Genomic DNA, 15998 nt, shown 5'->3' with positions numbered 1-15998 from the left:
AAGATTGCAAAATCAATTAGGAATTCTGAGAGCAAAATCAATCAATATACATTCTAAAGCTGATGTAAATATCTACTCAGTGCAATTGTGATTTCCAGATATCCTATTAAAATGTAAATGATGTTCTCTTTTTCAAAATCATTATTGTATTTTAGGACGTAATTATGTTAGTTTTATTTACATATCACTTCTATTGTAATGTTTTCTTTAAAATATACTGTATTTTACTATTAAGATTCAGCTAATGTGAAAGTATAATGCTAAGTGAAATAAGTCAGACAGAAAAAGCAGAGAACCCTATGATTTCACTGATATGTGGTATATAAACCAAAAACAACAAAAGAACAAGACAAACAAATGAGAAAGAAAAACTCATAGACACAGACAATAGTTTAGTGATTACCAGAGGGTAAGGGGGTGCGGGGTCGGTGATGAGGGTAAGGGGGATCAAATATATGGTGATGGAAGGAGAACTGACTCTGGGTGGTGAACACCCAGATGGGATTTATGGATGATGTAATACAGAATTGTACACTTGAAATCTATGTAAATTTACTGACAATTGTCACCCCAATAAATTTAATTGAAAAAAAGAAAGATAAAGTGACACCAATATATCTAAATGCAACTAATCATGGTTTATTTAAAAATATCAGAATTTGAAATTCAGTATCTTAAATAACATCACATATATTTAAGGTATAGATTTTATATGTATGTGTATATATATATATATCTTTACTTATATATATACATATATATACACATATACATATATGTACACATTATATACTTTTTATCTTTAAAATTCTAGATTTTATCCTAATGAGGCTGTTAAAAACTAAAAACAAAAGTTAATAAGAAAGTATACTGGAAATTATAACAATATATTATACTGCCCAAGACTGTGACAAGAAGTAAATATATATATATATATATATATATATATATATATATATATATATAATAACACTACTGAAATTTATTAGCAAAAAAATAAATATTTACGACCCCAGTGTAATCCACTTCAAACGATTTTCCAGATCTGAACGTTGTTCAGCTCCTCCCAAGTCCCCATGACTACCTCAATCTAAGCCACTAATGTCTCTCAGTTGGTCTCAGGTATTCCACTCTTGACCCTCACGGAGCTTATTCTTCACCGGTAGCCAGAGTCATTCTCCAAAGAGAAGTTAGTTCACGTACCCTCCACCTTCCAAAGGTGCCTTTCCAAAATTACAAGAAAATAAAAAGTCCTCTCTATGGCTTATATGGCCCTACATGATCTGCTCCTAGACTTCTGCGCAGGTCTCCTTTCAGCCCCCGTCCTCATTCTTCACCATGCTCCAAACATACTCTGTTTAGGACTCCCAGCTTGCTGTTCCATCTGGTTAACTTGGCTGGCTTCCTGACTCCATTCACATCTCTGCTTAAGTGTCACTTTGAGAAAACTTCTTTGGCCATGCTCTAAAGTTTCACTCAAATAACTCTGCTCCATAGTCCCTTTCCTTATAATATTTATCAGTACTGGATAGTATACATTACGATGCTATCTTTTTAAATTTAATTTTCTAGTACAATAATTGTAGATCCACATGCATTTGTAAAAAAAAAAAAAAAAAAGAAAGAAAAAGAAAACCAGTAATACAAGGAGATCCCATGTGCACTTTACCTAGTTACCATTTTGCAAAACTGTGATACAAAAGCACACCTAAACTACTGATATTACTACACTTCAATCTTATTCAGATTTCTCCACTTTTATGTATACTCATTTGTGCGAATGTTAGTAATTCTATACAATTTTTTCACATATGTCAGTTTGTGTATCTATTACCCCAGTCAGTATCCTGAATAGTTCCAACACCAAAAGGATACCTCATGTTGTTGTCTTTTATAACCATATACACTCCCTAATACTTGGAAACCACTAATTTGTCCTCCGTTTTTAAAAATCTGTCATTTCCAAAATTTTATATATTTGGAATCATCTAGTATGTATCCTGTTCAGATTGGCTTTTTTTTTTTATACAGTTTAATTTTCTGGATATTTATCTAAGTTGTTATATGTATCAACAGTCCCTTTTCCTTGCTGAGCAGTGAGTATTCCCTGGTATGAATGTACCATTATTTGTTTAACCATTCACCTACTAAAGGACACCTGGGTCAATTCTAGCTTTTGGTTATTACCAGTAAAGCTTCTGTGAACATCACACACAGATTTTTTTTATGTGAATGTGAGTTTTCGTTTCTCTGGGATCAATGCCCAAGAGTGCAATTGCTGGGCTCTGTGGTAAACATGTGTGTCATAGTCGTTACATCTCTTTTCCCCATTCGAATGGAAGTCCTATGATACAAGGGACTTGGTTATTTGGGTTCAGTGCTGTATTCTAGTGTCTAGAACAGGGCTTGGCACAAAGTTGCGAGTTAACACACACCAGCTGGATGAGTATGCTTCAGAGTCTTACAGAGATGAATTCTATTCCCATGAGCACAGATGCTATTGATTTTATAACTGAATGAGGTGAAAAGCCTCCCTGGGAAAGATGGTAGAGAAGAGAAGAAGAGAGATGTGGCCATGGTGCCTGTCCTCCAACTTGCCTGAGGTGTCAGTTTGAGCCCTGAGTGAAAGAGCAGTGAGTGTAGGAAGCAGGAAGGCTGAACAGTTGTGTTCGTAAAGGGATGTGTGAGTCTCTGGGAAAAGCCACATGGCTGTCCAACCCTAAATAGCACAGTAGAACCTGATGCTATTAAAATGGTTCCACTTTCACTGATGTTCCCTCAGGCCACGTGCAGTCTCAGCTGCCTGGGTGCCCACCAGCAGAGGACAGAGTAGCCTGTCCCTTAGCTGTATTTTCAAGGTGGGACCAGCACAGATGCCAGGGAGCTCATACTTGGTCCTAAACACAGGAAGCAATCTGAAGAACTAGTAAGCTCTCTAAAAATGTTTGACTAATGTGGGAATAAATAATTTCCTGATTCGACGGGGGGGGGGGATTTCAGGGGAAAATGAGGTCCTACATGGGCCAATGGTATGGAAAATGGTAGAAAACAGCAACAAGAAATTAATGTTAATCTCACTACAAGCTGGGAGGCCTGGGGAATATGGATTACATGCAACAAATTTATTTTTTGAACTGCATTTGTGATGCTATCTCTATTCCTGGAGATATACTTTATAAAATCCTGAGTGAATCAGTTTTAGAAGGTCAAGCCTATTAGTATAAATAGACCACCTTCATGAGTTTAACCTTCTGGCAAAATTTGTTTAACATAGTTCTGTTCAAAGTTTGTTTTTCCTGACAATCAGATTTCTTTTAATAAGCAACAGGAATGAAAGAAAGTCTAACTATTATTTAAAGAAGCAATTTTCAAATATTTTGAGTTTGTGAGTATCTGAGTATTTTATAGAAAAAGAAAACAAAAACACGCAAACTGACTGTATTTGAATAGTGTCTCTGCATAAATATCTATTACGTACATCTGCCAGTACAGAGCTCTTTATGAGGCTCCTGCAAAGGATGAAAACGGGAAAATAACAATGCTTTAGAACTCTGGCTATTGAAGACAGATTAAGGGATAACACTTTCTAAGAACAGTAAGCTGATATCTTCCTCTGGCCTGATTTGTTCAATCAGCTAAGGGTTCTTGCTGTAAGATGATTTCCATTATATTAAGCAATGGTTGAATGACACAATTCAATAAGGTTGCATGATTATACATTTAGTGTGGGATTACATTTGTGTATTCTAAGCTTGGTTTCTCTTTGAGTATTTCTCTGCTTCGTTTCTTTAGGGCATAGTAATTCCTCACAGTATGGTTCTAGAACACTGATTCTCAGCCTTGGCTGCACATTAGAGTCATCTGGGGAGTGTTTAAAACTCCTAATGCCTAGACCATACCCCAGACCAATTAAACTAGAATCTCTGGGGTGGGAGCCAGGCATCAGTATTTTTCATAGGTCCCTAGGTGATTCTAATGTGCAGCGAAGGCTGAGAACCAGTGTTCTAGAATCATTAGTGTCAGTTTCACCAGAGTACTTGTTAATAGTCAGACCTGGGTCCAAAATTAAATCTATTAAATCAGAATCTCGATGGATGAACAAGAAGAATCTGAATATTTGTCTGTACTACAGATGATTCATATATACACCAAGTTTGAGAACCTCTGGCTTGTAGAGATAAGGTGGCTCACATTGACCAGAAACAGGAGAATTTGAAATTTCAATTCACAGTCAGAAAACCTTTTGGGGTTAGAGACAACTCTATTTTGGAAGTCTTCTTAGAGGTCTTTATATTTAGCCTACAGTAGTTATGCAGTTTGCAGGTGTCAGTGATAACTGCAGGTAAAGTTTCCACACAGTTTTGAAGTGAATATTTTATTAGGGCAAATTCATCCTCTAGTGAAAAAGCTACAAGAAAGAGGCTGTTGAGCTACAATTAGAAAGAGTAATTTAAAAAATAATAATTGCCTGTTTGAATTAAGGATGTTAAGAGAGGCCTTTTTTCTCTCTTTTAGTTTTAGGTGTACAAAGCAACATAATAGTTAGATGGTTACAGCTATCACAACATGATAAACCCCCCACCCCCATCAATCTGCAATCTACTACCCTTCTGACATTGTATATAGCAGTTACAATACCATTGACTATATTCCCTATTCTGTACTTTACATCCTATGGCTATGTGTGTGTGTATGTGTGTGTCTCTGTGTGTGTGTGTGTGTGTGTGTAATTACAGTTGACATTCAATATTATTCTACTTCAGCTTCAGGTGTATAGCGCAGTGGTCAGGCATCTACACAGTATATGAAGTGATCCCCCTGATAAGTCCAGTACCATCTGGTACCCTACATTATCTTTACATTATTATTATATTCCCCATACTGTATTTCATATCCTTCTGATTACATTGTGACTACCAATTTGTGCTTTCTAATGCCCTCACCTTTCCCCCTATCCCTACCGCCCTCCCATCTAGCAATCATCATTTTTTTTCTCTATGTCAAGAAGGAATTCTTATAGAAAAGCACGAAGCTCCAAATTTGGCTACGTCCCATATTACCACTCAAATTTTTTCCCTAAAAAGTTATAATTAAAATGTTTTTAAAGAAGGGAAATATTAAGGCCCAATGGGCTCCACATTATATTTAAAAATATTAGTCCATTAGGCATATCTAACCTGTTAAAATATGTAAAGTATGTTCTGAATCCTCTCATCTGATCCTAACAAATATCCTATTTAGAGAAGCAGGACAAAGGATCATTTATTCCAATTTTAATAGACATGCTATTTTTAGAACATAACAGTGTAAAGTCCTCAGTGTTTGTTGAATTGAACTGAATTATTGGATGAGAAAACTGAAGCACAGAACCATTAAGCGCTAACTGACCCTTCTTCAATTGATCAATGTGGAGCTGCGTCAAAAACCCAGGTCTACCCAGAATTATTTCCCCTACCAGCATGCTTCCTGCAGTATAATTTGGACATTAAAGGTCATTTTCAAGCCAGTAGTCCTCAAGCTTGGTGCACCTAAGGATCACGTAGATGCTTTTAATTATACCCCTGGAACCAACAAAAGATGTTGATTCATTAGGGCTGAGGTGGGACGGGATTCTGTATGTTTAACAAGTACCACCTACCAGAGAAAACATGTAATTGCCAAGTACATAATTAATTGAATTAGCACTGATTGTCAAAACAGCAAATATCATTGGATAACCCTGAGAAAAGTGAAATAATCTAAGTTATAAAAGTAAAACAACTCATGGCCCCAATAAACAGCTGTTAAATGTATGAATTCATTAATCCATAGTATAAAATTAAGGCCAGATTGGTTTAGAAGAGTTAGTATGATATACAAAGAGGAAAGTTTTTTATTCTGTGTTTTTCTGATCAACTTTTTCAGTTGGAAAAGAGACTACAGAGCATATTATGTTGTGTGAATCTGATAAAACGGACCACTTTTTAAAGCAGTTCTTTTTCTTTCAGGGCTTTATGGAGACCTAGATCAGCTTTCCTTCCTCAAAGATGAGGAACCAAGAAAATGTGTTCTTAAAAGAATAGAAATCTGCAGAGCTGTGTGTAGGTAGGGAGGAATGCACGGAATGCCTTCCTTGGTAAGACAGGCAAAGCATCTGGGAATGAAGAAACGGTCCTTCCCTAAGGCATTAGATTTGTTACTAGGCAACAAATGAAATATGATTACTTCTAGTCAGCCCCAAATGCAGTTCCCAGCAGAAAACTGGTTGCTTAAAAATGCTTTTCAAAAGTCTAAACTCTAGACAATTTTGGTGTTCAATTCAACCTACAATTTACATCTTTTAATTATACACACATGTATAAATAAATACACACATATATGTATATATGTGGATACATATATGTTTCACATTATTGTATGGTATTTTAAGAACATATCTATTTGGTAACCGTATATAAAAACCAATGGTAATCATTATTAGTCTTATAAAGTTATAAACTCATGCTATTTCCATTACCAAAAAAAGTATATGTAATGGCTGAAATGCAAAACACTGACAATAAATGCTGGTGAGGCTATAGAACAACAGGAATCCTTACTCATTGCTGGTAACTATGCAAAATGGCACAGCCATTGTGGAAGGAAGTTTGGCAAAAAACGCACAAAATAAATGTACTAAAAAAACCCATCTAAATGTAGCTTTACCAAATGATTCAACAATCACACTCCTAGACATTTACTCAAATGAGCTGAAAACTTAGGTCCACACAAAAACCCGCACATGAATGTTTATAGCAGCTTTCCTCATAATTGCCCAAAATGGAAGCAACTAAAATGTTGTTCAAAAAGTGAAGAATAAACAAACTGTGGTACATCTATAAAATGAAATATTACTCAGCAGTTAAAAAAAAGTATCAGGTCACAGAAAGATATGGAGGAAACTTAAATGCATATTGCTAAGTGAAAGAAAATCTGAAAAGTCTACGTACTATATAATTACAGCATGTAGCTTACTATATAATCGCTACATGCTGTAGAATTCCAAGTATATGACATTCTGGAAAAGGCAAAACTATAAAGATAATACAAAAAAACCCAGCGACTGTCAGGGGTTCAGGGGAGGGAGGAAGGAAGGACTGGGCAGAGTATAGACTGTTAGGTCGGAGAAACTATTCTGGATGAGGCTATGGTGGATTGAAGATATTATGCATTTTTCAAAACCTAAGGAATTCTACAATATAAATAGTGAACCCTAATATAAACTATGGACTTTAATAATAATGTATTAATATGGTTTTATCAATTATAACAAATATATCATCCTAATGCAAGGTGTTAATAATCGGCAAAACTATTAGGAAGAGAGATATATGGGAACGTTCTGCTCAATTTTTCTGTAAGCTGAAAACTGTTCTAAAAACTCAAGTTTTGGACTAATTAGTTTTAAGCTAATTTTTTAAAAAAAAATATGTCGGTAATATTAATGCTGGCATAGGAGACATGTTTTCTAATTTGTAACATATACACAAAAGTGTTAATCTATGCCTATTAACTATGTATTTGTCATTCCTGTATCATGAAACTTAAAATTCTTTAACTATTTAGCTATATCCCAAGAGATATTTAATTCACAATCTGTTATACACAACTAAATTAATAAGCCTCTCCCCTAGCTATGCATGTTTGAAGAATTATTTTTCAATTCTTTTCCCAAATGAAATGTTCATATTATATTTATACATCTCTCATTTCCATTGATTTTCAATAGTTTTGATTTGCAAAAGCCATAACAAATATTTGCCCTGTAATGTATTTTTATGTAACTGAATGTAGAAGTTGCTACCTTAATCTATGAGATATTAGTTTTAGCTGATGAAAGTCTTGGGCAGTATTTCTCAAACTTCTCTATGCATAAAAACTGACTGGGGATTATTTTGAAATACAGATTCAGATCTAATTGATTTGAGGTGGCACCTGAAAATCTGCATTTCTAACAGTGCTGATATGTCACCACACTTTGAGTAGCCAGGTTCTAGAGCATATCTGGGCAACAAAACTATCACCACTGTTAATAATATACCCAATGCCTAGCAGTTTGTGCAAGGGATTAAAAGGGCTGCTTTTGCTTTCTCCTACCTGGAAAAGATCTCAGGCTTCCCAGCAGTTCTAACTCTGCCTTCCCAATGTATAATCCTTTTCAATTTCATCTATAAGAGGATGACTTGGTAACCTTTGTACAATAAGCAAGCTACCCATTTAGTCATAATACTCTCCTAGCTTGTGTGGAAAAAGAGATAATCTATTTCTAGTTAAGTTCCTCAATTTATATGTCTTCAGCTGCAGAAAGTTCAAGTGACTGACTCAAGGTCACTTATCCAATAATTGTAAAGGTCAGGTCTCAAATCTGGGTCTCTCATTCCAAATTTAGTCCTCCTCTCTCCACTCTATGTTGTTTCTAATATTGCTGCACTTTAGAGAATAGGGATCAGTTTGTTTCGACCACAAAATCCCAGTTCCGAACTGAAGTGCTTAGATTAGGGTTTCCCATTGCAATTTCTTATGAGGGATCATGTACTGTAAAGGGGATGGTTTCTTTGTGCTTCAAAATAAGCCTTGAAGTTCAGCACAATTGTGTGGATTAATGAGCTCATTTTAGTATGGTATGAGAGTGAAGACCATGGAAAATGTGACACGAATCATTTCTTCTATTTCTCCAAACTTGGTGGTTCTCTTGAAAGAATTCATAGCCAACAAATGAATGGGAGTCAGAGGCAGGTAGCTATGTCCCAAATACCACCTACTAGGGCAACCTCACTTATCTAGGACAAACACATAATGACTTGATGTCGTCAATGGGACTTCTCAGTTATTAAAGATAACTGAAACTAAACATTTCTTGATAATAAGAAGAAATCAAGGCTCAGAGATGTAAAAATAATTTTGAGTTGTACAGATATTATTAGTTAGAACTTAGATTTAGGATTTTTCAACCTCAGGTTTAAGGACCAGTCCCAACTTTACACTGATATTAGCAATAGGCTAGGGTAGGAGGGTTAATGAATATAAAATATTTAAGTGATGTTAGGGTCTACACATGCCTTCCAAACACTGTCCTTCTAAGGATTCTGAACAGTAAGAACCTGCCTTTGTATACTTTCACCCTCTCCCTCCTGGAGCCCTGCAGTATAGGGAAGGAAAGTTAAAATGATATGACCTCGGGTGCAATTCCTGCCTCTGAACACTCAACAATATCCCATTATGAAAATGCTGTTCTCACTTCAGGGGGTGGGGGGCTTCCTCTGTGGGTGTGCTGTGTGCAAGCAGGTCTGAATTGAGCTCAAATGGGATGGCCAGACTGTCAGCCTCTAGGCACTGCTCTGAAGGGAATCCTATTCCCTTCATGGGATTAAATGAATGTCAATTAAATGAAAGTCAATCAAGATTTTGGGCTCCCATCTCTGTGCTTCCAGAAAGGTGTTGAGATGTTCATGTGTGAAGAGAGAAAGTCTTGGCAACTTTGGACCCAGCCTAAGAAAAATCCGTATCCTGTCAGTTCTTTGTTGGCTATCTGAGCTCTTAGGTACAATTACAAGCAGTTTAGGTGCCAGTTGTAAGGAGCACAAAAGCCATTTGCACTCTAACAGGCTTCTACAGAAATTCCACAAACTCCTGGTGATGATACCTCTTCAGAAAAATATAAAATGTCCCTGAAGTCTCAGAGCCAGGGAGCACACTATATTTTTCACTCGTGGTTGGAAATCTGGTTCTGGCTGACATATCCAGCTTTGTCTATCTCGTTCCTAACAGCAAGGTCTTAACCACCACTCTAGTATTCAGTCATCTATCCCCATCTTTCACACACCATGTGCCATTTCCTTGTTCTCCTCCTTTTGATCAATATCTTATTCCAGCCTTAAGGCTCAGCTCACAAGTGGGAACTGTAAGAGCCTTCCCTGACTGCTCACCGTCCACAGTGGCTGCCCTGCTTGCTGAGCCCCTACAGCAGTTAAGGACCCACATCCCTCATTGGGCATTCATGTTGAGCCACACTTCTAAGAAGAAATCATCACACATTGACAGAATTTTGTTTAACTTCCCAGGATAAATAAAAATGGGGATAAAAGAGAGACGTGCAAATAACACACTTGTTGAATTTTCAAAGACCCCCATGCTAAAAATGCCAACAGGTTAAGGAGGAGGAAACTGGATTATAGATAGGGTGGGGAGGGCAGCTTTCTTTTCTTTTCTAGGTATCAGCTCTAAACCTGATCAACAGAATTATGTCTGGGAAGCTGGAAGGATGTAGCTTCCGGACAAGTGTGAAAGAGAGACAGGTATCCATTTAACAGAACATTTGCAAGTATGGCTGGACCATATTGAAAAGGGCAAAAGAAGTCTGGCAGTGCCCATGCAATGAGGGGATTGAACACAGTCTGGGAGTCCTTTGCTGGGGAGGTGGTGCATTCAGTGGAGGGAGGTGGCAGTAGCCAGTTGGCAGGGATCTCTGCTATTAAAGGATTCTATTAGTCTACTGCAAACAAGAATGAGAATTACGTGTGTACTGTGCAATCAATAAGAAGAAGAACACAATGACCATGTATAACTTACTGTGCTGACAGTGAATCCCATTGAATCCTCGGGGACATTTACAAACATAGCCTATGAATGTGTCCCCTCGGTATGCTTCACTTATTTCACAGGTTCCTCCATTATGGCATGGATTAGGAATGCAGGGTCCTGAAAGATAGAAAAAAATATTGCTACATAAAGCATAGGCTTTAAAGCAGACATTGGATCAACATTTTGCAATTAACTGTTTCACAGAGAAAAGTGTTCTGAGTATTAGCAGTACAGGAAATGTACTGGGTGTGTGGGCTCTGGGGACCAATGGCTTGTGTTTAAATCCTAGTTTCACCACTTCCTAGACTTGTGGTCTTGGAGGATTTATTTAACTTCTCTGGGCCTCAGTCTCACATTCTGTTAAATGTCAGTAGTAATAGAATCTACATTAAAGGGCAATAACACACATAAAATGAATTCATATCCATAAAACACCCAGAACAGTGTCTGACACATACTGAGCACTCAAAATATATGTGTGTGTATACACACACACACACACATATATGTGCATGTATATATAATATATGTATATATATATTGTATATATACAATATATATGTATACAATATATACATATATACAATATATATATATATATTGCCATTCAGTATTAGTTTATAAACGTGAAGAAGATGTTTTCCAATTTCTAGGTCTCAAAATTGGAAAACATCTTCTTCACGTTTATAAACTAATACTGAATGGCAATTTCTGGAGTCATGAACACTGAAGAGCTTTTGTACCTTGCTGGTGAAAGTAGCCTAAACTTGCAAACGAATGTAACCTTATAGGCCAAGTGAAGAGTATACCCTGGTACAATACTTTTAGAGACTATTCATTAAGAGTTTATGGTGGGGCATACTTCTGGACAACCACAATTTTTGCCAATCTGTAAGAAGTAGCTGATCAAAAGTTGCAAATATAGAGAAGAGGGGATGATGATCATTTTTAAGTTTTGATAAAGTTACTTTACGATTGTGACTGGTTCCTGTGGCAGCCAATAGAAGTGTAGTGCTTGTTCTCTCTGGGAGAGAGCCAGCTGCCACCCTGTGATAGTGTAGAGCTGGGCCAGCCTTTCCTGACCTGGGGCTTCTCTAATGCACATTCTTTATTCTGGCTAAGATTTCTTCAAATGACATGGCAATCTGATGCTTTTTCTATGTAATCTGCCTTCTTTTATTTTCTCCCTTTAAAGTGACGGGCCATGTCACAGTTTATAGACTCATCCTACCTACTCTTTCTCGCTCTCTCCTTTCTCCACCACAGACGTCCCCCCCCACCATAAATCTTTTGCACCTTTAATTCTGTCTTAGAGTTGGCTTCCTGGAGGATGCTAATTGACTCAGAGAAAAATCCAGGATAGAGATTGTGAAAAAGGGAGGAGACAAGTTGAAGAAAGAAAAACTCTCCCTGGGAGATAGAGAAAGGCCAAAGAAAAAATACAGTATTTTCTAATTTTGTCTTTTTTTAAAAAAATTGGTGAGACTAGAACACATTTATAAGTGAAAGAAAAAAAAATGCTGAAAAGAAAGTTAAGATATGCCTCTTAGAAAAAGAAAGCAAGAGTAATTAAAATAAGTATCTGACTTTATGTGAATAGGTGAATTCAGAGTCCTGGAGGGAGATTAGTAAAGACAAAAAGCAAATGGTTTTAGCAGAGACTAGAGGGAAGGCGAAATGGTTGGGCACAAGAATAGTGATTACTTGAGGCAACCGGGTGGGAGCTCCACCATGCAAGGCTATTGGAAGAGTGCAGTAGTTAGTGAATGGTAACTCAAGTTTGGGTCAAAGCTATTTAAAAACTTATGGAGAGAAAAGGAAATCCACCATCATCACTTTGAGCAATGTACTAGGATGTCACCAATAGGAACCACTTAGGGGTTGGGCAACGTTGTTCTGCATTGAGGCAAGACTTTATTATTCTGTTCCTTCTTCCACCAGCTATTTTTGACACAGTTTTTTCCAGCTGCAGAATCAAATAAAGACATGCATGAAATGAGAAACAATGTGGGAACTCCATAGGATCTGGATCTTCACTTCTTGATAGGGCTGACTTTCAAGAAGTGAAAAGAAATCAATGTATCTATGATTTTTCTCCAGATATCTCCATGCCAATTAAAAACAATACATTTACTTAAGTAAGCAGTTTTGCACTGTGCAGTACATGTCAAATAAATTAACCAACACCTGCCTCTGAGGTGGTACATTGCCAACGTTTGAGACAGGAAAAATGTGCAATACCAATGATCAGTTTTGTGTCAATTGGTATCATTTTCTTCTGTCACTAAAATGTCAAACTGTGCTACAGAACATATTTCTCCTCTTTTTTCTCAGTTTGTACCTCTTCTCTCCTCTCAAATAAAGTAACAGTTGATGATGAATTACAATTTATAAATCCTTTTTACATAATCTAATTTATTCCTCACAGCAACTTGATGAGGTAGTTGTCATCACCGTTTTCTTTCATGTTTTTTTTAAAAAAATGCAGGTCAGAAAGATTAATGTTTCTCAAATAAACAATTACACGTGATGCATTAGGTCTCAAATTAAGAACCTGTGATTCTAAAATTGACAGTCCTTGGAGAACCAACTAATTGGGGAGGGGAGAATGAAATAAAAGTGACAGCAGAGTTTTGATTCATCAGTTCACTCCAAAATAATAAAAAAATGTGACAGATTTGTTTTTCATTGACTGGAAACTGATAACTGCTGAAGAAAAAAATAAATCTAAATAATCATGGTCAAAGAATTACAGAATCCCAAACCAGTAAGAAACCTTAGGGATCACCTAGTCCAATTTTCAATTTTTCAGATGAAGAAAAAAGCCTAATAAGAATTCAGTGATTCCTTCCTACCCCCACAAAAGAGCATCAAATATGAAAAAAATTGGGTTTACGGAATTGTGTCTCAGAGAAAAAAAAAATTAAAACAAAAAATGAGTAAGCTATCCCTGACCCCTCAAGAGAGTGATGTAATTTATATGAGAAAGAAAGTAAATCTTTTCCATTCTCCCTCCCACTTCCAAGTTGGGTGAAAGAGGGATTGAAAAAAAACACAAAAAGAAACAGAAAAAAAAAAAAAACTGAACTAATAAGGCCTCTGCCAGTTCTTGGGAGCAATTAAAGCCTTAATTCCAAGGAAGGTGGTCAATGCAAGTCACCAAAGGGCACCGGGAGAATATGAGCCTGGTTAGGTGATGGTTTCCTCAGACCTAATTCCTTTCTAGAAAAGTAGAACTTGGTTAGAATCTGAGGATGAGTTAGTGGGTCTGCAAAATAAAGGGAAGAACTTAGGCATGGATGGTGAGCACCCAGGGGAGAGACCCCAAAAGCAGAGCTGTAAATAGATTTCAAGAAGACAGGGGTTCAAGCAGTGTGCTGCGAGTCTGGATTATGTGAAGAAAAGTAGCTTGTAAGAAACTGCACAAGGATGGTTCATCATCCACAAATCCATCAATGTGATACATCACATAAACAAAATAAAGGACAAAAATCATGATTATATCAATTGATGCAGAAAAAGCATTTGACAAGATACAGCATCCATTTATGATTAAAACACTTAATAAAATAGGTATAGAAGGAAAATACCTTCACAAAATAAAGGCCATATTTGACAAACCCTCAGCTAATCTCATACTTAACAGTGAAAAACTGAAGCCCTTTGCTCTACACTCAGGAAGATGACCGGGCTGTCCCCTGTCATCTCTGCTTTTCAACATAGTGTTGGAAGTCCTTGCCAGAGCAATCAGGCAAGAGAAAGAAATAAAAGGCATCCAAATTGGGAATGAAGAAGTTAAATTGTCACTCTTTGCAGATGACATGATGCTGTATATAGAAAACCCTAAAGACTCCGCCAAAAAGCTGTTAGAAACAATCAACGAATACAGTAATGTGGCTGGCGACAAAATCAATGTACAAAAGTCCATTGCATTCCTATATACTAACAATGAAATCTCAGAAAAAGAAATAAAAAAGAAAACAATTCGTTTTACAATTGCAGCAAAAAGAATAAAATACCTAGGAATAACCTTAACCAAGGATGTGAAAAACCTATATGCTGACAACTATAAGACATTTTTAAAAGAAATTGAAGAAGACACAAAGAAATGTAAAAACATTCCGTGCTCATGGATTGGAAGAATCAACATAGTTAAAATGGGCATATTACCCAAAGCAATATACAGATTTAATGCAATCCCCATCAAAATCCCAATGGCATTTTTTAAAGAAATAGAAAAATAAAATCATCAGATTTGTTTGGAGCCACAAAAGATCCCGAACAGCCAAAGCAATCTTAAGAAAAAAGAACAATGCTGGAGGTATCACACTCCCTGACTTTAGCTTGTACTACAGGGCTACAATAATCCAAACAACATGATATTGGCAGAAAACAGATACGTAGACCATAGACCAATGGAATAGAATTGAGAACCCAGAAATAAAACCACGTAAATGTGGACAGATAATTTTGACAAAGAAGCCAAAAATATACAATGTAGAAAAGACAGCCACTTCAATAAATGGTGCTGGGAGAACTGGATAGCCATGTGCAAAAGAACGAAACCGGACTGTAATTTTTTGAAGTACCAAAATTACTTCAAAATGGATCAAAGAGTTAAGCATAAGATCTGACAAAATAAACTACATAGAAGAAAACATAGGTACTAAACTTATGGAACTTGGGTTCAAAGAGCATTTTATGAATTTGACTCCAAAGTCAAGGGAAGTTAAAGCTAAAATAAATGAATGGGACTATATGAAACTTAAAAGCTTCTGCACAACAAAAGAAACCATTGATAAAGAGGTAACCGACTGAATGGGAGAAGATTTTCGCAAACAGTTCCTCTGATAAGGGGCTAATATCCAAAATATACAAGGAACTCATGCAACTCAACAACAAAAAAACAAACAACCCAATTGAAAAATGGGTAGACGACCTGAAGAGACATTTCTCCAAAGAGGACATACAAATGGCACATAGACATATGGAAAAAAATTCTCAACATCACTAATTATCAGAGAAATGCAAATAAAAACCACAATGAGATATCACCTCACCCCAGTTAGAACGGCTATTATCAACAAGACAAATAGTAACAAGTATTGGAGAGGCTGTGGAGAAAAAGGAACCCTCATACACTGTTGGTGGGAATGTAGACTGGTGCAGCCACTATGGAAGGGAGTGTGAAGGTTCCTCAAAAAATTATGAATAGAATTACCATATGACCTAGCAATCCCTCTCCTGGGTATCAACCCAAAAAATCTGAAAACATTTATACATAAAGACACGTGTGCTCCAATGTTCATTGCAGCTTTATTTACAGTGGCAAAGACATGGAAACAACCAAAATGTCCTTCAATAGTTGAATGGAAAAAGAAGTTGTGGTATATATACAC

The 15998-nt window shown here is 36.5% G+C and overlaps 1 protein-coding gene across 2 annotated transcripts in view; it reads right to left on the bottom strand.

The window, feature by feature from the left end:
- The window catches only part of EDIL3 (EGF like repeats and discoidin domains 3), a 386556-nt gene that overhangs the window by 185230 nt on the left and 185328 nt on the right, over positions 1 to 15998 (bottom strand). For both annotated transcript variants that reach the window (XM_081053539.1, XM_081053538.1), the window contains one exon: positions 10588 to 10716. In XM_081053539.1, the coding sequence (XP_080909665.1) occupies positions 10588 to 10716 (129 nt within the window). The remainder of the gene's footprint in view (positions 1 to 10587; positions 10717 to 15998) is intronic.

This window comes from Rhinolophus hipposideros (assembly GCF_964194185.1).
Source record: "Rhinolophus hipposideros genome assembly, chromosome: 7".
NCBI classification, from domain to species: domain Eukaryota; kingdom Metazoa; phylum Chordata; class Mammalia; order Chiroptera; family Rhinolophidae; genus Rhinolophus; species Rhinolophus hipposideros.
The sequence above is the reverse complement of the archived record's forward strand: the minus strand, read 5'-3'. Positions and strand labels throughout refer to the sequence as shown.